Source organism: Carassius auratus, chromosome 27, assembly GCF_003368295.1.
Source record: "Carassius auratus strain Wakin chromosome 27, ASM336829v1, whole genome shotgun sequence".
In the NCBI taxonomy this organism is placed as follows: domain Eukaryota; kingdom Metazoa; phylum Chordata; class Actinopteri; order Cypriniformes; family Cyprinidae; genus Carassius; species Carassius auratus.
The window spans coordinates 7,006,704-7,032,070 of record NC_039269.1 but is presented as its reverse complement, the minus strand read 5'-3'; the positions used below and the strand labels follow the sequence as shown (position 1 = coordinate 7,032,070).

General features: G+C 38.9%; 2 protein-coding genes across 2 annotated transcripts in view; one reads left to right on the top strand and one right to left on the bottom strand.

The window, feature by feature from the left end:
- The first annotated feature begins 156 nt into the window (after nt 1-156).
- On the top strand, nt 157-19,736 carry cib3 (calcium and integrin binding family member 3). The gene is made up of 6 exons (XM_026205516.1): nt 157-1,190; nt 1,866-1,900; nt 2,062-2,173; nt 13,755-13,902; nt 17,958-18,153; nt 19,171-19,736. Exons 1-6 carry the CDS (start codon nt 1,140-1,142, stop codon nt 19,190-19,192), a joined length of 564 nt encoding a protein of 187 aa, XP_026061301.1. The 5' UTR covers nt 157-1,139; the 3' UTR covers nt 19,193-19,736.
- Nucleotides 19,737-19,879: 143 nt separating this feature from the next.
- Nucleotides 19,880-25,367, bottom strand: part of LOC113045267 (ras-related protein Rab-8A-like) — an 8,285-nt gene continuing 2,797 nt past the window's right edge. Inside the window, exons 5-8 of the mRNA XM_026205515.1 lie at nt 23,897-23,986; nt 23,575-23,640; nt 23,408-23,458; nt 19,880-22,464 (exon numbers count right to left, since the gene is read on the bottom strand). Coding sequence (XP_026061300.1) covers nt 22,372-22,464; nt 23,408-23,458; nt 23,575-23,640; nt 23,897-23,986 — 300 coding nt within the window. The 3' untranslated portion in view covers nt 19,880-22,371. The remainder of the gene's footprint in view (nt 22,465-23,407; nt 23,459-23,574; nt 23,641-23,896; nt 23,987-25,367) is intronic.

The following is a 25,367-nucleotide window of genomic DNA, read 5'->3' as shown; positions in this document are numbered from 1 at the left end:
CCCCGTTCTCTTTTTTCTTTTCTTCTTTCCCCTTTTCTTTCCTTTTTATAAATTTGGTTTAAATTTCCCCTTTTTCCTTTTCAACTTTTTCAACCCGTTCTTTTCCTTTTTAATTCAAGTTTACCTTTTTTCTTCTTCTTCTTTGTACCACTTTCTTTTCGCGTTACCCCTTATTTTTTTTCTTCCCTCCTTTTCTTTTTCCTCTTTTTCTTTCCCATGCTTTTCCACTATAGAGGGTTAACAGAGGGTTTTTGAAGTCTTTCAGTTCATTTATCAGCTATCATTTATCTCACATTAATCAACCAATTAGTTATCTACAGATCCAAACATCACCAAAAGATGGTGACAGAAAAAAAGGAAAATAGTCCAAAACAAAGAAATACAAACATAACATGTATAAAACAGTAAACTTAAGGCTGATCTGAAGCCGTCCAGACGAGTTTTCCTACATAATCACATGAAAAAAGTGCCAAGAAAAGCAACAGCTGACAGGTAGAGATATGAGCCGTTATCCGGAGAGAAAGTAAAAGAACAGCAGGTGAACAGCTGCAAGATCAACTGATACCATTCAGCCTCTGTGCCAACCAACTCAACTCACAATAGTGCACTGATGCTCCAGTGCTTGCATATTTAATGCCATAATTGAGATGCATTTGCAATTATGAACACAATACACCAAGCTGCTTTACAGGAGATCTCAGTCTTATAAAGGACTTTAAAATGACTGAATGCGACACGATGGAAAAATTCCTCACAAAAGCAATAATCTCCATAATGAATTAAAGGGGGGTTGTACATAAGAACTAAAATCTAAAAGTGAAATTTATATTCTATTTCTTAAAAATATTTGACTATTATTTCGCCCTATACTTCCAGTACTCCCAGCATGTGAACGGGGTCAGTAATCTGACGCTCACATGTCTCCCCTGACCGACAGGACACATGCACATCCAAGAGAGACCGCCATTGATGGCAGCTAAATGATGAAATGCTGCCATTATCAGAGAACTAAAGGCCTCGCAGCAGCCGACACCTGATCTGCCATCTCTCTCTGCGGCCCTTTGTGCCAGTATTTCATATCTGAAATATCTGCTTCATTCAGCTGCAGTCCACAGCCAGTTTGCAATGGAGCTGCAAGAATGGGGAACAAACAGACCATCTTTACATCCCAGCAACTGGACGCATATCAGGTCAGTCATCATTTTTGAGTTCACGCTACACTGTTTGGTGCTCACTGAGGCTGCATTTATTTAATACTACTAATAATAAAAACTAAATAACTTCTAGTGTAAAATATTGTGAAATGTAATTTATTTATCAATGCTGAACTTTCAGCATCATAACTCCAGTCTTCATGATCTTCAGAAATCAATCTAATATGCTCAAGATACATTTCTGAATATATTTTCAGAATAAGTTGAAAACTGCTTTCGTATTTTTTGTAGAGACTGACACATTTTTTTTTTTTTAGCATTCTTTGATGAATAGGAAGTTTTAAAGAACAGTATTTATATTTATGTAACTTTATAAATATCTTCACTGTCACTTTTGATCAATATAATTCATTCTCGCAGAATAAAAGTATTAATTTGTTTTAAAACATCTTACTAACACCACATTTTTCTAACAAAAGTGTCTCACCTGCATAAGTACATTTATGCAAAAATGACACTGATGCACTTGTGGAAAGTGTAAATAATAAAGAGAATTGATATTCAAATAGTAATGTTAATAGCTATATTCATGAATATGCATGAATGCTTTGCATCTCATTATTTTCTCAACACAGTTATAAAGCATTTGCATGAAGGTACTTTGAGCAAAAAATAAATAATTGCATGTTTTTGCTTCTCATATTTTTGTAGGACTGCACTTATTTCACCAGAAAAGAAATTCTGAGGTGAGGTGCTTATTAATGTAAGCTACTTTCTGGTTTTATGTGGCTGAAATGTCCCAGTTATCACACATATAAACAGTAGGAAGATGTCTTATATCACAAACTTACGTGATATAAGAATAGTTGAGGAGAGCTGTCAATGAATGTTTGTCATTTTTGCTCAGACGGTTTCATCGATACCGTGATTTAGCTCCGCAGCTCGTGCCACTGGACTACAAAAACCAACCGGAAGTGCGTTTGCCCTACGAGCTGATTGGCAGCATGCCGGAGCTGAAGGTACGGCGCATCTCACTCCTGTTCCTCATCAATTATGAACCTCCTACTAATTGATCGCAGTCTTGGTGAGGTTAAGCGTTATCAGATCCTCTTAACTTGAGAACCAGCAGCTTAGTTTAGTTTAATGAAGTGATTGTATTAGCAAAGAAAAAAAGCACGCGAGACACTTGATCTTATACGAAATGAGTGGTTTATTAATAATATGAGGATGGAGGTAACCATATGCCAAAATGAGTTCAGAACTAGCGATGCCTGTGTGGCAGAACGAGGGGAGCTCGTAATTCGTGGGGCACTAGGGCCTAGCTTTTTAGAATAGAATAACTGCAACTTTACAAAAACCGACTACGCCACTCTGACATCAGAGAATGAATGATACCCTTTATCTTAAGACACACAAGTTCGTTGCACTAGTAAGGAACAGACATGCAAATCATACAAAAGGAGTTCTTTATTATTAAAAGCAGACAGGAGTAAACCGGGCGTACCAGGCAAAACTCCTCACGGCATCAGAGAAGTTTTACAATCATTCAAAAGTCAATCACTACAAAATAAACATACAATAAAACCTTACACTCAAAAGCTTTTCAGCCACGGGCTAAAGAACAAGGAACCAAACCACACACTGTAGAGTAAACTTATCACTCACACACAAAATCGGTGCGTCTCACTGCACACAGCACCCAGTGTTCAAAACCACCACCAGCACGCTGAGGAAAAGGAGGATTCCTGACTGAAGCCCCTGGCATCTAGCAGAAAGAGAGTTTACAGTTGCTCACACATACACAAAAAAAAAAGAAAAAGATCACGATTAGAAAAATCACAATGAAGTCAATATAAACAGCAAAAAAACACAAATACTAATAATCCAAAAACACTTCGCTGAAAACTATAATTCACACTAACACAATCTCAAAACAAAGAAACAAAAAAACAAAACAAATTACTAATAACATCATCCAACCCACATAACAAACCACTCTTACAAATCAGACTAAATGAAACAGACAAAAACCACAAAACAGTAGGTTAGGACAACGGCGATTCCTCGCATTAAATACGGAAGAAAGGCAGAGAGGAAAAGATCTCAGACACCTTAGAAGGGAAACACAATGGTTAAATGCCCGCCTGAATGCCCAATGGTCTCGACCCAACAAGGAAAAGACTCACCCGCCGATAGAACCATGTCAATCACTTAAAACAAACCACTCTAGATCGCTCGTTGATTTGTTTTGATCCTGTAGCGTCACACGTTGGTTTACATGTGCCTGAAATACACGAAAGACCCATACCCACTCGTCAGAATCCCAACCAGAGAGCTGGTTCCCACAAATAACTGCAATAACAGCTTACCGAAAGAAATCATTTCAGGAGCACGCAAAAGCTGGCATACAGCCGCAGTCAAATCACCCGCACGTTGGAAGCAAATGGGAACCCCCACTCAATCGGAGGTGACGTACATCTCGACATGAATGGATATGCGCTATTTATAGCCTAATCGGAAATGACGCGTCACCCCAACTAAAAGGAAATTTGTAGGCGGCAAATTCTAATTAAATCATTAGTATCCATACAAACATGGGAGGAGAGCATCTGGTCACAATCTACCCCTGACATTTTCGTCGTCGGCCCGACGATGAATACTTTTTATACATCTATGATTTTAATGCCAGGGTCGAAACCAGGCAACCACAGCACTAGATACCGGACTATTGACTGTACCCACTTCGTACCTTGGTCTTTCTATTGTGCGAGGGAGGTGATGTGGATTTGAATGGTACCCTGCCATCAACCTCCTTGTACGCCTAACCCCTGTATCCTCAAGAGGAGTAATCTCTGGTGACCCTACTCCCACCATCACATTACCTGGGGCGGGTACTATAACCTCTGTATACTCTGCCTCCTCTTGAAGACCATCTGTAAAAGTTTGGTCCTCTCCGGCAACTCCTGATGGGGTCTCAACTGGTGGTACTGACCTTTGCCCCTCCTGAGGGGTCTCAGGCATTACTACAAACCAATCTCCAGTCTCCTCTTCTTCGTCAGTGGGTGCTATTGGCTCCAACATACTACACTTAGGGGGGTCAACCAAAGGACTTTTACCAACCCATGGCTTTATTGCAGAGCGATGTACTTGTCTCACTTTACCCAGATTGTCCACTGGTGCAATAGAATATACCTGCTCACCTGCTCTTACAATCTGATATACTAATGGGCCCCAGAGATCGTGTATCTTATGTCTACCTCTCACATTAAAAGTTCGAAGGAGCACCAACTGACCCTCCCGTAAGGGTACCTCCCGGACCTGTCCATCATGGCGGGCCTTGCGGCGGTCCGCCGCAGTCCTTAGCTGCTCTCTCACCCCCTCGAAAGCTACTTTGAGCCTATTCTGGTGTTCTAATACCCACCTCTGCACACAGCCGGCCTCCGGCTCCTGGACTCTCCCAAGCAGAAAATCCACTGGGAGCCGAGGTTCCTGGCCAAACATCAAAAAGTGCGGGGATTCTCCAGTACTCTGATGGGGGGTACTATTATATGAAAATAACACCTGGGGAAGACACAGCGGCCAGTCGCCCTTCTGAGAGTCGGGCAGAGAACGCAACAAATCGTGCAAGGTCCTATTAAACCGCTCGCACTGTCCGTTACCAGCCGGATGGTACGGAGTAGTGCGAGACTTCTCAACACCGTACAAGCGGCAAAGCTGTTGGATAAGGGTGGCCTCAAAGTTCCGACCCTGATCTGAATGGATACGACTTGGAACACCGAGTCGGCAAAACCATTCAGATACCAGAACCTGTGCCACAGTCTCTGCCCGCTGATCTCTGGTAGCCACACCCCACGTATATTTAGAGAATACATCAGTCATGACCATAACGTTCTCAATACCAGACTGGGAAGGCTCCAGAACTGTAAAATCGATGGCCAGAACTTCATTCGGCCGTGAAGCCATCAAGTGCCCCATGAAACTACGGTGTGTCGAGGGAAGGCCCTTCGCATGCTGGCACCTCTCACATTGCTGGCACCAACGTGCAATCTCAGAAGACATGTCTGGCCAATAGCACCGTTGTCGCACCAACTGAGTCGTCCGTTCCACACCCTGATGTCCGTGCTGCTGATGTAACTGTGTCAAAACTTCCTCCTTCATAGCCATAGGCAATAACACCTGCAGTGTTTCTTCCCCACCGTCTGGGCGCCTCACCCGACGGTACATTACCCCATCCTGCTCCACCAATCGGTCCCACTGCCGAAGCATCGTGACCACTGGTTTTGGCAACTGCTTGCGCTCTTCCGGTGTTGGGAGTGCCTGTCGTCGCCAGAACCTTAACAGTTCTGCAATATGTAGATCGGCCCTCTGACCTGAGCGCATATCTACAAAGGGTGGACCTGGGAACACTGTTACCTGGCTCACCTGGGCCACCGGTCCCGCATGGGCTAATTGAGCTATCCTTTCGGGGATAGCCTGCCCCGGCACTAGACTTTGGATGTCCTCCCTTGTAAGTGGATTCTGTCTAGACAGGGCATCCGCATTTCTATTACAGCGACCGGACCTATACCTAATCTCAAAATCAAAAGCAGCCAACTGAGCAGCCCAACGCTGTTCAGTGGCACCCAGTTTGGCTGTAAGAACATGACTGAGAGGGTTGTTGTCTGTAAAAACCAGACATTTATGGCCCAACAGGTACTCCCTAAATTTTTCTGTCATGGCCCACTTGAGCGCCAGAAATTCCAGTTTCATAGAGCTATAATTGTCCATACGGCGCTCAGTGGGCCGAAGACCACGACTAGCATATGCTATTGGTCGTACCTTTCCTCCCTGCTCCTGGGACAGTACTGCCCCCAAACCCCCATAGCTGGCATCAACCTCCAGGATGAAAGGCAAGGAGAAATCGGCATAGGCCAGCACCGGGGCCACAGACAGTCGCTGCTTCAACTCCTCAAAGCTCTGTTGACACTGTATAGACCAGGCATCGGCAAAGTCCTGCTCCGAACACCTCCGACGTTTTGGATTGGTCAGCCTTGCTACTAGCCCATGTAACGGGGCAGCTACTTTTGCAAACCCCTCCACGAACCGACGGTAGTAGCTGGCAAATCCCAGGAAGGAACGCACCTCGCCAGCAGTAGTGGGACAACGCCACTGGGTCACTGCCTCAACCTTACTTGGGTCTGTAGCGACCCCTTCAGATGAGACCACATGACCCAAATACTTTACCTTCCTCTGGAAAAATGAACATTTCCCCAATTTAGCTTTTAATCCCTCCCTCTGAAGGCGATTCAGGACCACCTCCATCCGAGAGAGATGTTGATCTACTGATGCCGAAAACACAACTATATCATCGAGGTACAAAAGGAGGGACTGTCCCTGTTGATCCCCAAACAATCTTTGCATCAATCGCTGGAAGGTGCTAGGAGCATTACACAGCCCAAAGGGCATCCTGTTCCATTCGAACAAGCCAAATGGAGTACAGAAGGCCGTTTTGTATCTATCCCCCTCCGTAACAGGTACCTGATTGTACCCACTGGCGAGGTCCATGGTAGAAAACCATTGGGCACCCGTCAGTGAGTCCAAGGTCTCCTCGATACGAGGTAATGGAAAAGCATCCTTCCTTGTACTCGCATTCAGACGGCGGTAGTCTACACACAAGCGCAGACTACCATCCTTCTTTCTCACGAGCACAATGGGTGATGCATAGGGACTACTGCTCTCCCTAATTATTTGTGCCTCAAGGAGCTGATTTATGTGCGCTTTCACTACCTCATACTCGGATGGAGGTATCCGCCGATGTCGCTGCCTAATGGGAGTATGGTCTACAAGGGGTATGTCGTGAGAAATGAGACCTGTGCACCCAAGGTCCCCCTCATATGTGGAAAACACCGACTCATAGTTTAACAGCAAAGCCCGAACTTTAACCTGGTCTGCCGTTGGCAGTACAGACAGATCAAGGGAATCAATCTGATCCTGCACTGGAGTAACTTGAGCCGCCTGTACACTTGCGGACACTGCCACTGGCTGAACCTCGCTAACCTCAGAAGGCAAACTCACCACATCCACACATCTTAACGCACCAATAGTAACTCGTGGATACAGAACGATATCCGTTGTACCGACATTTACTACCGGTATATATACCGTTCCTCGGACCACTCTCACCAGGGCAGGGGATGCTAGCAAACCTGCTGGGAGACCTACCTCTGGTGGCTCAAATAAGACTGCCCCACTGGAATACTGGGTTGAACAGGTAGCAGCTACCAGCTTTAATGTCCCCCCGGGAATACGATTCACATGGCGACCTCGTACCCTGACTTGACCCCTAACAGTTATGACAGGCTTAATGTCGGCCTGATGACAGTGTTGCAGTGCCTGTGTAATGAATGAAGGAGCCTGGGACACAGCCGGTAGCTCAAAGAGGGCGGAGCCATGCTGGCCAAAGAGCTCCCGGTAGCAGCGGCCCAAAACATTCATCCCCAAAACCCCAGGGACTCGGCCAGCCAAACCACCAGGAGGATCCCGGACCACCAAGACCCCACACCCCAAGATCAGCCGACCACAAAGTTCAATATCTAACTCCAGGTACCCTATATACGGAATCGACAACCCGTTCGCTGCTCGCAATTGCAACCACTGGCATGAAAGGAGACGTTCGGGTCCCCAAGGCTTAAAATAAGTAGTAAAACAACTTTCTGTGACAGTCGTCACCATAGAGCCAGTGTCCACTAGACAAGACACAGGAACACCTCCCATGTGGACAACGAGCTGCGGACAAGATGACACCAGACGAGCAAGTGAGTCTGGGCTAATCAGGTGACTTGAGCCCCTCCCTTCCCCAACCGAACAGTGGCTCAACCGCTCGGTGGGTATTAGTTTTCCGGCGGCTGGCTGGCTGGAGCCGGTCCCCCTCCCCGGGGTGGACCTGCCGGCATGGTAGACTGAAACCGGGTAGCTCTACGCTCCCCCTCGCACTCTCTTGCGAAATGTCCCGGTTGGTTACACCGCCTGCAAATAATATGACTAAATCGCTGTACTCCACCCCCCAGTTGAGTTCTCTGAATATGGGCTAAACTTTGAGTAAGTTGATTTAATTGTTGTTGTTGCATTTTCATCATCTCCTTTAATTCACGCAACTCAGATGACCCTCCTGGAAGGTTACTACCAGGCTGCGACTGTCCATGCACACCATATTGTATACAATGTGCCGTTGGAACGGAATAGCTACGTCCCCTTGCACCCCCGGGGGTCCCCTCTCGCTCCCAACGAATGGCCTCACTACGCACTTCAAGCAACGTACTGTCAGGGCTACGTCGAACTAACTGTTTTAACTCACGTCTAAGTGTATTATCGCTAACATTTTCCACGAACTGATCTCGTAACAGAGCACCAGCATTAGACATTTCATGTGGCGCCTGTTCTTTAACTTTTTCCCATAGGCTCATCAGGGCCAGGGAGAATTCCACAAGAGTCTCCCCTTCCTGCTGCCGCCTAGAGAAGAACAGTTCTTGTAACGCTACATACGATCGCGTACACCCGTACAATTCGCGCAACGCCGCAATAATTTGGTCTGGATGTCGCCGCTCTGCCCCAGAACGATAACGAAGCTCTTCACGCGCCTCACCCTCTAAATGATCGATTAAAAAGAAGGCTTGGTCAACGGTAGACATATGGCGTGCCCTCATACAAGCACGTGCCTCCTCTATCCATTCATTAACATCAATGCCAGTCCTGCCATTAAATTTTGGGCACTTACGATCCCTCGGGATAAACACAAATCGCTCAGGTGGGCCGGTATCAGGAAATGAGGGACTAACTGCTGGAGGAGTCACAGCAACAGGTGGATCAGCACTAGGAGCTGGCCGCACAGCTGGTGGCCCCTGTCGCAACTGCTCATTATCAGTCCGCAGCTGAGCCACCAACGCCCGGAGCTCCTGCAATTCCTCCTCCATACTAAAGTATTTAACTTTTCTCCCACTTTTTTTTTTTTTTTTTTTTTTTTTTTTTTACCTGAAAGGGCCAAAGCCAAAATCGAAGAAAGCGGCTCACCGCCCGATCACTACTGGCCGCGCAGGGTCGCCGTTGTCCTGTTCCTACAAAAGCTCAAAAAAAAAAAAAAAAAAAAAAAAAAAAAAAAAAAAACACCACAACAACACACCCTCCACACAACCAAAGTCAAGGGAACACAAAAAAAAAAACATAAACCCTATATAATTCACATCTCTGTCCTACACCAGTGCAAAGACCCTGCCGACTACGCCACAATGTGGCAGAACGAGGGGAGCTCGTAATTCGTGGGGCACTAGGGCCTAGCTTTTTAGAATAGAATAACTGCAACTTTACAAAAACCGACTACGCCACTCTGACATCAGAGAATGAATGATACCCTTTATCTTAAGACACACAAGTTCGTTGCACTAGTAAGGAACAGACATGCAAATCATACAAAAGGAGTTCTTTATTATTAAAAGCAGACAGGAGTAAACCGGGCGTACCAGGCAAAACTCCTCACGGCATCAGAGAAGTTTTACAATCATTCAAAAGTCAATCACTACAAAATAAACATACAATAAAACCTTACACTCAAAAGCTTTTCAGCCACGGGCTAAAGAACAAGGAACCAAACCACACACTGTAGAGTAAACTTATCACTCACACACAAAATCGGTGCGTCTCACTGCACACAGCACCCAGTGTTCAAAACCACCACCAGCACGCTGAGGAAAAGGAGGATTCCTGACTGAAGCCCCTGGCATCTAGCAGAAAGAGAGTTTACAGTTGCTCACACATACACAAAAAAAAAGAAAAAGATCACGATTAGAAAAATCACAATGAAGTCAATATAAACAGCAAAAAAACACAAATACTAATAATCCAAAAACACTTCGCTGAAAACTATAATTCACACTAACACAATCTCAAAACAAAGAAACAAAAAAACAAAACAAATTACTAATAACATCATCCAACCCACATAACAAACCACTCTTACAAATCAGACTAAATGAAACAGACAAAAACCACAAAACAGTAGGTTAGGACAACGGCGATTCCTCGCATTAAATACGGAAGAAAGGCAGAGAGGAAAAGATCTCAGACACCTTAGAAGGGAAACACAATGGTTAAATGCCCGCCTGAATGCCCAATGGTCTCGACCCAACAAGGAAAAGACTCACCCGCCGATAGAACCATGTCAATCACTTAAAACAAACCACTCTAGATCGCTCGTTGATTTGTTTTGATCCTGTAGCGTCACACGTTGGTTTACATGTGCCTGAAATACACGAAAGACCCATACCCACTCGTCAGAATCCCAACCAGAGAGCTGGTTCCCACAAATAACTGCAATAACAGCTTACCGAAAGAAATCATTTCAGGAGCACGCAAAAGCTGGCATACAGCCGCAGTCAAATCACCCGCACGTTGGAAGCAAATGGGAACCCCCACTCAATCGGAGGTGACGTACATCTCGACATGAATGGATATGCGCTATTTATAGCCTAATCGGAAATGACGCGTCACCCCAACTAAAAGGAAATTTGTAGGCGGCAAATTCTAATTAAATCATTAGTATCCATACAAACATGGGAGGAGAGCATCTGGTCACACCTGATTTGCGGTGTTGCCAAGTCCGCTTTTAACCTTTGTGCAACCTTTTTGACATCTCTGTCCTTTTCGGGTGTTTTTATTTTAGGCCTACTTTTTATCATTTTGCCTGCGTTAATAAGAACTGCATACATTTTGGCAGTTGAGTGTATTTTTATTGGAATTTTACTATTTTACCCACATTTCCATTAATAAATCTATTTTGCACTATTGGTACACAAAATAGTTCCTGTCAGGAACTTTTGGACAAAAATGTCCCCACTGAAACCAAATCAAACTGCTATGCCATTTAGTGCCATATTTACTGTAAAATTATGTTATTTTGGTCAATATGCTTTTATTTTTGTTGGCAAGGTTTCAACATTTTTTAGCAGATGGTGGCATTTTTTCAAGTTTGATCTATAAAAGAAAAACTCGCTTTATTCCTGTTTTCTGCTTCTGCTTGTTATAGAGCCAATGGATAAACAATGCAGCTAGTGTGTGGGTGTGTTGGTATGGATGTCAGAGTGTGGTTTGTATCCATCATAAAAACAACTGTGTGTGTGTGTGCTTTTAATATTTGAGAGAGAAAACTCTACTGCAAAACACAAATACAACCACTGTGTGCACCAGCGGAGGTTTGCTGGCAAGTAAGGGGGAAAATTTGACACTGTGCCCATACAAAATCTTAAATAATTATTATTATTTTTATTTTTTATTTTTTTTGAGACGTCAAGATCAAATTTGGAACATAACTTGTTTAGATTTATGGCTTTAATTTTCTAGCAGGTTTAGATCTCAACATGTTTTATAAAATATATATTTTATATAAAAAATTGTTCATAACTCATTTTCATTCACAGCATTGTTCAATGTTTTAAACTTTTCTTTACTTCAACAATAATCTTTCTTGGGTCTCCTTTCAAATGAGGCTAAACTTAAGTCTGTGCCCCCAAGCTTCAAATTTTTTGACATGCACCTATGCGTAACTTTTTTCAATTGATGCACAAAGGTTAAAGTCATAGTTCGCCCCAAAATGAAAATTCAGTCATTAATTACTACATTCATCAAAAATATCTGAGGGTGCGTAGTTAATGACTGAATTTAAACTTTTGGTAGAACCCTTTAACACTGTTGCTCTGGTTGTTTTTCGTGTCCAAGGGTTGAAACAACCCCAATAACGTGATATTTACTCCCGTGAACGCAATTTTTATTGGAGGATCCCCTCGAAACGCGTTTGGGCTAGATTTGGACTAGTTTGATTAGCAATTGGTCAGGTTTTGTTGCAAAAGCCTGGCATCAGTTCAGTTTGATTCATCTGGACAGTTCACTCGCGCACCGAATCGTTTGAAGTGGTTTCTTAATCTGAAATAGTGAAAGGATAATGTATTCGACAGGGAACAAAAAGGTTGAGGGGAATAAAATCCAGTGTAAGAAACAAAACTTTCAAATGTCTTCAGTCACTTTCAACAAGAAGCAGTTATTGCACGTGCAGCTTGTAAATGACTCATGCGGGTAAACATGATAACGATTTGTTTACAATACTATCAAGAAGAGTATTAAAATGGTTTACAAGATGGCAATTACCGTATGAATTTGTACGTCATGAATCGAAAACGTACGCTTCAAAAAAAAAAAAAATCACAAACCACGCCCCAAAAATAACCGTCACTGAGGCGTTTGCAGGTCATACGGAAATGTACAAAGAACGAAGATTTAACGAAATCTAACCAATTAGCAGTGTTGGGGAGTAACTAGTTACATGTAACAGTGTTACGTTATTTAATTTACAAAATAAATGTAACTGTAATCAGTTAGAGTTACTAAGAAAAAATAATTTTAAAAAAAGTAAATAAATTACAGTTACTTATGAATTTTTAACGATTACAAAGGGGATTACTTTTTAATATTTACACGCATCCACATACAGCTTATTTCTTCCCCAAATTGCAATCTCCGCGACACGAAAAACACAGTTTGGTTCGTTGAATCCAGTCATAAAAATGGAATTCAGCCTAACGCAGACAGAATATGCCACATTTTGGACGAATAAATCAAAAGTAGGTCAGTACACTTGAATCAAAACGCATGAATATTAATCTCTCTATTAGTCTGTGAATATTAAGTCCAAAATTCACAATCTGTGAATCCACCTCCGGCAATAGGGTTGTCCATGTTGGGTGTATGAGTGTGAGATTTCCCAGCCTAATTTAATTTTTTCCCAGTCTGCCCCTCATGGAAATTTATGGCACAGACATGCGGTTTCATTTACTACACATAGGCCTACTGAAGCTTGCTGTGTTTTCAGCCTCTGCTGCCTCTATATATTAGTACCTGAACACAAACATAATCTCTAGAACTGCTGTGAGTCACTTCATGAGCATTTTACTTATTCTGAGAAACTATCATCATATCATATACAAAGAGATAGCAGTGTTTCAAAAAGACACCAATGTTGCAGGAGTTTAGTACACAGAATAGGGCACATGCTTATTAGATAACTGTATTTGAGTTGATGTTTATACTTTTATTTTTTTATTTTTTTTCCCAAATCATTGTTAGATGCAGTGTTTCCTGTAGTTATGCAAATATTTGGTTTGAAAAACAGTATCTATAAACTATTTCTTTTGATGTTAAATCTGCATTGAACTTCAGATCAATCTCAAAGTAAAAGGTGATTGTGTGGTGGATGTGTACAAATGTTATCATCTTAATTCAGGTGATGAAGGATGTTGAAAGTCTGACAGTATTGAGCACTACTTTAAGGTTAAACCTGCATGGTGTAAATGTTTGAAAATGATTAACAGTTGCAAATAAACATTCATTAGACATTTTTAATTACATTACTTTATTAAAATAATAAAAATCACTACTATTACATTTAAATAGGGTAACTTGTAGTCTGTTACCTATTACATTTCCAAAGTAACCTAACCTTCCCAACACTGCCAATTAGAACCACTAGTTCATGGTCTAGTTTATTTTGGAGGATTGAAGAAAATGTTGTGTTTTATTCAGGACAACCCATTCAGACAGAGGATCGCTGAGGTTTTTTCAGAGGATGGAGAAGGAAACATGACCCTGGACGACTTTCTGGACATGTTTTCAGTGCTGAGTGAAATGGCTCCACGGGACCTGAAGGCATTTTACGCTTTTAAAATCTACGGTCAGTTTTAAGCAAACATTGTATGTGCTTCGTATACGTAAAAATTATCAACCATTTATGAGGTTAGCTAAACTGGTGAGTGGTTAATCGATTTGGAATTAATTATTTACACTTTGTTCAACACTGAATGATAACCCATATTTAAGTAACGTTATTCAAAATGTATATTGGTCAGTCTCGGGTGCATGTCATGTTACCAAAACTCACAAATCTAGTAAAGATATAAAAAAATGTTTAAAAGCACGTCAACTAATTCATTAACAAAGTATTTTTTTTTTATTAAAAAAACATACAAACCTCCTGTTCATTTTTCTTTCTTTGATCATGTTAATTTATTAAGAAATTGGATAAAATGTCATAACAGAAGAATGTTTTGGATGTAAGAGCATAATAAATAATCACATAAACTGATGTTTTATTTAAAAAGGACCATTGGTAATCAGTATTATTTGTATATTATCTAGTATAGTTTTTATTAATTAGTTTCTTTTTTTGTAGTTTTATTTATTTTTTTCAATATTAGGCCTGCTATTAAGTTTAATTTTAAATTAGTTTTAGTTTTTATTTCCACTACATTTAGTGCATTTCCAATTTTTGTTTAGTTTACGTTTTTTTTTAATCTTATTTATTAATTTTAAATTAGTTTCAACTGGAAAAATATTTTCAATAGTTTTAGTTAACGATAATAACCCTGATAACTACATGAGGTTATAAGTCAGTTTATTCTGGTATACGAAACCATTTGAAACTATGACCTGACCTCAGTCTTTGTTCCTATTCATGTAGAGATGAACCTGCAGAACCTTAACTGACACATGTATATCAATAATTCACACGTTCATTAAAGAGGAAACTACCTATGAAAAGCATGCAGCTGTCTAATTAAACAACAGAATAAAAGATCTCAGAGAATCTGATCTGCTGCTGTCATCAGAAAAAACTCTGTACTCATGTAACATTAACATGGGGTAAATGATAACGCTCTCAAACAATAGAGAACAATGATTTCAACAAGAGACTATGCTGAAATTATGCATCACTGTTGAGAGTATTAAAAAACAATGTGTAGTGAACTATCATGGTTGCCCCATTTAAAATAAATAAAGTATACTAAAATATACTGTGGCTCAGTGGTGGAGCATTGCATTAGCAGCACAAAAGGTTGTGGGTTCGATTCTTAGGGAACACGTTAGGTAAAAAATGTTAGCCTAAATGCATACATTTAATTTCAATGTAATAAAACAAAATAATAATAATAATAAAAATTTATATTCAAATTTGTAACTATACTAAATTTTTATTGTATTTTTAATTGTTTCATTTGATTAAAATATTAAAAAGAATAAATAGGTCAATAAATTTATTTTTTAATATTTTTTTTTTATTTGTCTATGCATTGTGAAATAGCTATTAGTGATAAATACATTATTTACAGTATTTATTTTATTTATTCTTTATCCAAATGCCTTTCTACATGACTTGTGCTTTTTAAAAGCTACATTTAAAAGCTTTATTAATTTATTTTATCGGCAGCTTAAACTAAATTTAAAAACAAGCAGGGGCAGATCTACCGGGGTGGCATAAAGCCTTGCCACCCCTGCTGCCACCCCAGTTGGCAGCAACGAATTATATTAAAGGTTATGGGCTATTTGAAAATCGCGAATCTTTCGTGATTCGTGATCCCGCTCCGAACTCCCGAACTGATTCAAATGATTCGCGATCCCGCTCCGAACTCCCGAACTGATTCAAATTATTTGCGATCCCCAAACTGATTCAAATGATTCGCGAACCCGCTTTGAACTCCCGAACTGATTCAAATGATCCGCGAACCCGCTCCGAACTCTCGAATTGATTCAAATGTTTCGCGAACCCGCTCCGATCTCCCAAACTGACTCAAATGATTCGCGATCCCGCTATGAACTCCCGAACTGATTCAAATGATTCGCGATCCCCAAACTCACTCAAATGATTCGCGAACCCGCTTTGAACTGCCGAACTGACTCAAATGATTCGCGATTCCGCTCCAAACTACCAAACTGACTCAAATGATTCGCGATCCCCATAACTGACTCAAATGATTCGCAATCCCGCTACGAACTCCCGAACTGATTCAAATGATTCGCGAATCCGCGTTGAACTCCCGAACTGACTCAAATGATTCGCGAACCCCAAACTCTAATAATTTACAAAGTATATACTGCAATATTTGTTGTTGTTGCTATAAAAACAGACCTAAGCCATCAATAGCCTTTAAAATGACTTAAAATGCATTATATAAAAAATAATGAGGCAATAATGATTGGTATGATTAATTATGATTGATTGATGATAATACCACTGTTAAAATACATAATGTAGGCAAATACAAAATAAACTATTTATGTACATGTTATTACAAATGCCATGTGATTGCTGCTGTTACACTTACAAGACAATCAAATCCTTGTTTACGCTACTGACCAAACATTTCATTCAAATATTCACTTAATCTTTAATTTTTGGACACCTTTTTGCTATAGATGACACAGGCTTTAGAATTTATTCAACGAAAAACGTGCATCTCACAACCCTTACAAACATAAACCATGGTTTTATCATAGTAAAACTGCTTAGTTTCCTTTTGCATGATTTCTGAATGCTTGAGACTATAAAATAAATTAGAGTCATAATAAAGTTATAGCCACAGGTAAATGTCAAGAGCTACAAATGTGATTTTTAAATAATACAATTTATTCATTTAGTTTTTTATTTGATTAAAGTTATTTTTTCACCTCTATAGTAGGTGTTTTTTCCATCATCATATTTGAGGAAGGGGGCCACGAGTCACGACAATACAATCCTGCTTATGGGAACCCTTAAGGTGTTGTTATACACGTCTCTGGGAATGTGTGCTCTACTACACACACACACACACACACACACACACACACACACACACACACACTGAAGCACGCGTGGAGTTTTCAGCTCTTCACTATATTGATGCATGATGTAGGCTACACATGTGCACGTCATCACGCTATGAGAGGATTTCACCATTTCATTTGATAAAATTATCGTCATTCATTCGTATCGTATACACATGTCTATACCACAACCTGTCAAAATAAAATTTTGGTAAAACTTGAATAAATTCAAACAGAACTATAGTACTATTGCACAGTAGAGTATGCTATACTTGAAGTATTAGCATACTTGATATGCTATACTTCCTATTAGCTTATAATAATAGTTAATTAAAAAACACAGAAACACTGGTTACAACCCACCAAAATAAAAGTGTGGTCTAACTGAAAGAAATTATGTAAAAAATTGCTTAGTAAAATATACTTAATAAAAGATATACTAAAACATTATTTTTAAGGAATATCACACTCATAGTTTTATTTTAAGCTTGCCAAAACAATAATACCATATTTTTCAGAAACAATTTCTAAAAGTACATTTGTATTTGTGTCTATAATGCTTATTTATTTATTATTATTGTCAGCTAATTAAACCTATGCTTCAGGGACCATATTCATATAACATCTAAATCTAATTGTAGCTCTTGACTGGTTGAGTTAGATGGTGATTAACACTAAACTGAAGAAAATCAGTTGAGTCTCCCCAGCTGGAAATGTCATTGGCTGTTAAAGTCTTGTGTTTCTTATAATAAATTGACATAATGATAACACTGAACCTTTTATAATGCTCTTAATGACATGTGGATGCATACTGTATGCATTAGTGTGGTGGTGCTTATGGGGTATGGTCACTTATTCCTTTTATGAACTGTTTCAAATGCAAGACATTGATTGCATGAGATTGAGTTTGTAAATGAGAGCCTGTGTCCTTTTGTAGTGTGCACATATATTTATCATCAAACTGTGATAACTGTGACTAAATTCAGTATATATAGGTCTGCCATATGTTGCCACCCGTCAAGAATTCCTGCCCCCTTCTCGCCACCCCATCAATATTTTTCTAGATCCGCCCCTGAAAACAAGTAAATAATTTTAACAGCTCCCACAGAAGTGTTTTCTGACACAGCTTACCCTCGTTCTTCCCTCTAGACTTCAACAACGACGACTTCATCTGTAAATCAGATCTGGAGAAAACCTTAAACAAACTGACGCGTAACGAGCTGACCGAGGATGAGGTGAGGATGGTGTGTGAGAAGGTGATCGATGAAGCTGATCTGGACAATGACGGCCGTCTGTCTCTTGAGGATTTCCAGAACATGATCGTGAGAGCGCCGGACTTCCTCAGGTAACAGCCACACACTGGGAATGATGCTTAACGTTCCCTAGGGCTTGGAATGAAAACAGTAAGAGAATGATGCTTTGGATTTAATTGAATAAATAATCGCTTAATCAGATGTTCGGTTTGGAACATGGTTATTACAGTAAACTAAAACAATCAATTTCAAAACTGAAATTGAATTAAAAAGTATTTTATTTTAGCTAGTTGACAAGATAACATTTCTCAATATACAATATAGATGAATCCAAAATTAAAATAAAATACTAAGATTACAAACTATATATATTGGTCACCATAAAATGAAAACTGAAAATATAAAAGATAAATCAAAATACAAAAATGAATAATAAAAAATTATAATTGTATCTTGGTGATAAAATATTGATCTTTCCAGTCAGCATTATTTTAGTATTTATATACGGGAAGCCTATATTTACTTCACTAGATTACAATTAAAATCTAATTTTGACAAACTATATATCATTGGAAAGGTTTAAGACTCCCAAATATATATTTTTCCAAATGTTTTTTGTTAATAATTATGTAGGAAAAGCAATAGATTAATTTATGACAAAATCTACATTATAACAGGAGTTCTGACCTTTATAAAAAAAAAATGAATAAAATACTTCTTTGTTCACACTTTAGAAATCATCAGATATTATATATCAACTGAAATCTTAACATCTCAATATTAATCCTTTAAAACCCATTTTATTACCATGTAAACGGTACATCAATATCATGTTACAAAATGTTTTCAGTCATGAATTATAAAAATTAAGTTTGGAATGTTCAAAAATGTGAGTGACCGTTACGGGGTTAATTTTTTTTTTTTTTTTACTGTTTTAAATTAGTTTATGCTTCTATCAATGTTTCATTTATTTGTATGTTTCAGTTTAAGTGAAGTTTTGATAAAAAAAAAAAAAAAAAGTAAACTAATCAACAGCACACAGATGATTTTGGTGGAGCTGGCTGTTGATGTTTTCAATCCTATTAATGTCTTGATCTTCTCCCATCTAGCACCTTCCACATCCGGATATGAAAATCATCTGAACACTGAACCACAGGAAAATTATTTTTTTATAAGTTGATGTAAGATCTTTCGCTGCAGATGAAGTCAGGTACAGATGTTGGTTTACATTACCAATTCAAAATACAGGAATAAAGAAAGCACCTGTACAAATATAAGAAGAATCCAATATTAAAACACAATAATGTACTTTTTTTTTTCTATTTGGATGACCGACAGCAAATCCAGCACCTGAAAATAATGCATCCGTCAGTATTAAACAAACACATATCCATCTCTTAAAAGAATCTTATTTTAATAAATCAAAAGTACAGATATCTACAAAAACTGTAGATCAGTTTTTCAACGTTTTAGAAAGTACAGTACAATTTAAGCAGATCTCCTTTTAGAGTTATTTACAATTATTTCTTTTATACCAAAATGTAATTTACCGATCTCCCCAGATACCTCACAAATCGACAAATGAAAACCTGGTTGTATAAAAAGAATCTGTAAATGATATGGATGAGTCGTTTCAAATCGAGAAATATGAGAAAGACCAACTAAACAGCAATAACTGAGATCGACAGACGTACATATCACTGCTCGATAAACACGACATGACTGCGAAGCCGTTTGTTAAGACAGAAAGCATTACCTGTTTGCTAATGTTCTTTTCCACTAATTAAATACAAATGTTTTGCCAGCTGTCTTGTTATATTGTTTTTGCATTTTATTCCATCACTTTAAAACGCCAGATTAAATTTCATCTGAGGTCCGTTTACATGTTTTAAACTGCAGACTGTTTTCTAAAGCTCAGAACAGACAACCAGAAGAAGGCTTCAATGTACAGGACGTCTACAGAAAATAATAAACACAGACGCACACACAGACAAAACACACAGGGGGTCAACAGTATAACCTTCATGATGCATAGATCCAAAATGAAAGATCAAGTATTAGTTATTAAGACAAACGGCAAGACACTGTTGGACAGGGAGTGAAGAGAGATGCTGTGTGTAAAGATGAAGACATACAGCTTCTAAAGCAAATACGGTCCCAAAACAGCATCTCCTCGAGGTGGAAACAGAACAAGGTGCAAACAGGAAGTCATTTCAAGTTGATCAACGATTAAGCTTGGGAAAAGAAAAGGAAAGTGGCCATTTTTAGCATGTGCCATGTTGCAGAAAGAAGAGAATCTAATGCACTTCTGTCTCGACAACAGTCAAACACTGTTCTTCTTAGCCTTTTAATCTTTTAAAAACACTTTCAGGTCACATTTCACCCCAAATCAAACGGATGAGTTATAAATATATTATTTTTTTGTGACAGTTTCATAATTAACTTCCTGAATTCTCATTATGTAAAAAATTAAATAAAAATCTATTTCTGTGATTTTTTTTTTTTTTTTTGCTGGTACAACCCACAATGTCTAATATGCAAGTAGTTTTATTTTATGTAGATACTTAACTTTTGCTAATGCTACATAAACAGTTTTTTTGCAGTGAAATCTGACCTGAATGTGTTCTCGTCAGGTTTTGATTTGGATCTTCATAATTGACTTTTTCTTTTCTCCCTCAAATCTAAACTGGTAAAGTTTCCTGACCTATTGCTGGTGAACACAACTGCACCAATGGACATGTTTCATTTTATAATGACTACAAAATGTACATTTGCGTATACTGCGGTGCAAAGGAAAAACTACACAATTTCTCTGAATAAAGGTCTCTTGTGACTCCGTTTGAAAACGTAGCTTGCTTTTGAACTCTCTTAGCATTGCATTTCTTGCATGTGCTTATGATAACACGCTATTCAAAACTCAGGAATGCTGGATTACTGTGTTCTGGGTAGTTAATCCTAGTCACACGAACCAAAGCTGTTTGCTTTTACACTGTGCAACCCAACTTAATTAAGACTGACATGTTGAAGGATTGTAATGCAGATGCTACATGTACAGTCCATTCAGAATACAAGAATATGATCAAAATGAACAAAACTACTGACAGAAGAACTGCAGCCAATGCATAAAACCAGCTTTGGCTTACCATCAGGATGAGTGTTAGGACTAACTCAAGAAAATGTTTGGGGGAATCTCAAAACGAACATGAATTTGGCAGGTCATATTCCATGTCAAAATGCCTGTCTTTATGATGCAAAACTATCACTTGGCACAAACTACACACAACACAAAAGATACTGATAAAGTGCTTGAACTTCTGTATACGCGAGGTGCTTTCTCAAGTATAGCTCTGCTTTTCAGGTTACACAGTCGCCCTCTCTCATTGCTTTTGGTTACGCATATTTATTAATACTACAAACTCAGGATTTCCTATCACTTCCTATCAAGGGCGAGGTGTCAGTTTCATTTGATTACACCAGTCAAGTGTTGTTAATTACAGAATGCTTTCATGTTGGGCCGTTTTCAGGTCATAATAAAGACCTGAGTTTTGTACTTACTCAAAGAAACGAAAGCTAGCGCTGATCTATTTGGAAACCGCTTTGTGTGCATGTTAAAAAAAAGAGAAGGTTAGTTTTAACGAGGCAGCAAACGTGTCTTAATGAATAAAAAGTAGGATCCTTCTTCGTTTAATATAGCAAGTTTGTGTAACAGGTCTGAAAAATAAAACCAGGGCCAAAAACTGCAATTTTTTTTTAAGAATGAAAGAAAGGAAAAAGCATCTAAGAGGTGGGTTATAATATTCCTCTACTTACAATAAGGTCATGTGATTGTCGAAGAATGCATGGAAATGGAATGATAAAGAAAGTCCCACGTAACTCTCAAAACTGGCTCAATATCAGACCACGCTCTGTGGCCCGACCCAGACTTCTTCCGGGTCGCCACGAAAGGAATGGATCAATTTTGGCAGTTGTGCGCTCAAAAAACAAGCGATTGAAACAAAGATGTGGGATCTTCTTTAGGTGCATGTTTGCGACGATGCATCAGCACCCAGTTCTTCACCTTGACTTGCAGAACCAATGCTTTCCCACCACTGTTTCATCGGGGAAGGGTCATAAGCGAGAGGAAGCGGCATCGCTATTCAGTCAATGGAAGAAGATTAGAGGAGCTGGGAACTCCGACTGCCCTAGGGCTGGAAGAAGAGCGCGACAGAGAAGGAGAGATGGGATAAAGAGGAAGGAGGAGGAGTGCTGAGAGTGAAAGTGTAGTCCAGTCGTGTTCAGCCCACGGTTGGCGGACAGTAAGGCCTTGGTCTTCACAGTAGCACACAGCGAAAGAAGCTGCTCTTTTTCTGCTGTTCAGTGGTTATTTTCACTCCATGGTTGCTGCTCTGAGGATTGTTCCCCTCCTGCGTGAGCAAAGAGAAAAAATAAACCATCAGACTCAAGATTCTCATTTTATTATCTCAAGCTAGCCAGAAACTGGACCAATACTGAGCATGGGATATTGGATTCATTCATCCAAATGGCAACATTTTACTTCAAGCCGTTATATATATAATTAATTCTATAATAAGGAAGTATTAATAATTATTTTAATGCATTAATTATGCCTCATAATGCACTGTATGAGCTTATTAATTAGTCAGTTATAAGACTTATCTATGCATTGTTGCACCTTGAGAAAATAATGCATAATTATATTATAATGCATATAAAAAAATTACTTTTTTAAACTTTTATAACAATTTATGAAAATATATAATGCATTTACCACACGACAAACAAATAATTGTAGATGTAACAAGGAATCTTCAAATATCGTAATGCATTAAACTTTTATACATGTATATAGTAGTACATTAAAAATGCTATAATTGTTACCAGAATTTTCATTAAATACAATTTAATTTATTTAATAAGACATCCAAAAGTTGACAACGCAAAATCAACTTATTTCCAAGATAACAAATGCATAGAAATCGATTAATCATGTAATAGAGCTCATGCGACACGCATATTACGGTTTAAATTGTTTGTCTCATCCGGTTTAACACTGATGCATTAACTAATGAACTTACAAAGAACAGACAGTTTTACAGCAATTATTAAACTTTGTTAATGTCAGTTAATACAAATGTTTGTGTTATTCACAGTGCATAAACGAATCTACAAACTGATCTTAAATATGCATTAGTATACGCTGAGACGATAATTATAATTTAGTAATATTGTTCTGTTAGTTCATGTTAACCAATGATAACAACAGAAACCTTATAGTAAAGTGTTACCCAATTTAAAACCTTAATTCATTTTTACACAAAGCTAAAGCACAAAAAGGGAAAGTCTCACCAATTTCGTGTCCATCTTTGATTTTATGTCTCTGGCGAGCGTTAAGAATGACTGCGAGTAGAGCAGAAACATCATTATGTCACAACTAGACCTTTAAACGTTCAATCTGCTGCAGATATGATAAGAGCATGAAACCAGGATTAATCATAAAAGCCATTTACACTTACGTTCTCAACGTTGATATTAGCCTTCGCACTCGTCTCCATGAACTTGATGCCGTACTCTAACGCCAGCTAAACGAGTACAGACAGGTTTCATTATATAAGATACAAGTATGATGATTTCACTGGATGATTACAGACTGTTTAGCAGTTCTAGCCATTCGTTCTGATGCAGGTAGATCATTAACTAAACACATTCTTGTGGAAGGTGGCATCACTGCTGTAGAGTCTTATACAATGAACATTAAATAATATTACACAAGCAAACTGTTTTTGGGAAAGAAAAAGGGTGTAAGAGAACATCACATTGTAAACATGGTCTACTCACCTTCTCGCCTCTGTCTTTAGACACCTGCCTCTTCTCATTAATGTCACATTTGTTCCCCAAAATCATTTTTTCTACATCGGCTGATGCATGCTGGGTTGAAAACATACAAGAACATGAATATGCAACCATTACTGGTAAGGAGGTGCAATACTACACATCTTCAAAATGGACTTGTCTGAATGACTAGTACTTAGGATACTGATAGTTTAGACAACAATAAAAAGTGTTCACATAAAAGTATTATTTAATTGACATGTCAATTTCAATATTTATTTTTTATATTTAAAGGGGTCATATGATGCCTTTTTAAACATAATAATTGTGTATTTGGTGTAACTGAACATTATTTTTCAAATACTGTACATTATTGAAGTCCTCTATGCCCCGCCTCTCTCAAAAGTGTCATTTTCTACAAAGTCCCTCCTTCTGACAACTGCAGTCTGCTCTGATTGGCCAACTGACCCAGTGCATTGTGATTGGCCGAACAACGCAAGCACTTGTTGAAAATGTAACACCCCTTTCCATAATTGCGAGCTTCAGCTTTCAAAATAAATGTTAAGACAGTTAATAATGTCCTTAGTTTTACCATCAGTTCAAGCCTGAAAGAGGAACAGAGTCGTGATATACACAGTGATGAAGCTCATATGTGTTTGCAGAACACAAGACACGGACGGTTAAGACAGCCGAAGCCACTGTGATGTGAATGACCCGGCCTCTCTCTCTCTCACACACACACACTTCAACTTTGCATTTGAACAGTCAATAGCAAATACTTAAACTAATAACCATACTTCTAGTAGCGGATGCAGAAGATCCAGATTGTCATAGCAAAGTCAGAGTTAGCTCCTCTCCTAGCTTCACGAAATAGTCGTCCATTAAAAACATTTCTGTTCTGTTGTAAGTAATCTTAAAGATTGCTAAATGCATCTACTCTCGGAAGAACAAAAAGTGCTTTTGCTTTCTCTTAGATACACACACATCTCCCTGACGTGACTGCTTCAACACTAACTGTGGTGACTGAAACCATGCCTTCTTTCTTTGTGTAAACATTTGGGCGGCATTAACCAAATATTTCCACATTGTGATGTAGACATGTGGGGGCGTGTTTAAACGAGGGGATTTAGGGGGGCGTGGCAGAATCTTAACTTTCATAAAGAATATCTCTTTGGTTTTGAGACTTTAGTCTTTGCAACTTCAGGTATCTTATCTATGAACAATCATCTTGTAACACGCCAAAGAGAAAGGAAATCTTGAAATTGCATCATATGACCCCTTTAAAGATAAAGTCAGAATATTTACATTTAAATGAATGCTTTTTTTTTACACTTATACAAAGCAAAATGCAATGCATTTAAGCTTTACATTTGATCAGTTCATACATTTCCATGAGAACTGAACCCATGCTTCACTGTTGGCACTACAGTAACCTTATGTAATTATTTAGATTATAACCTTTTATTACATTAAAAAA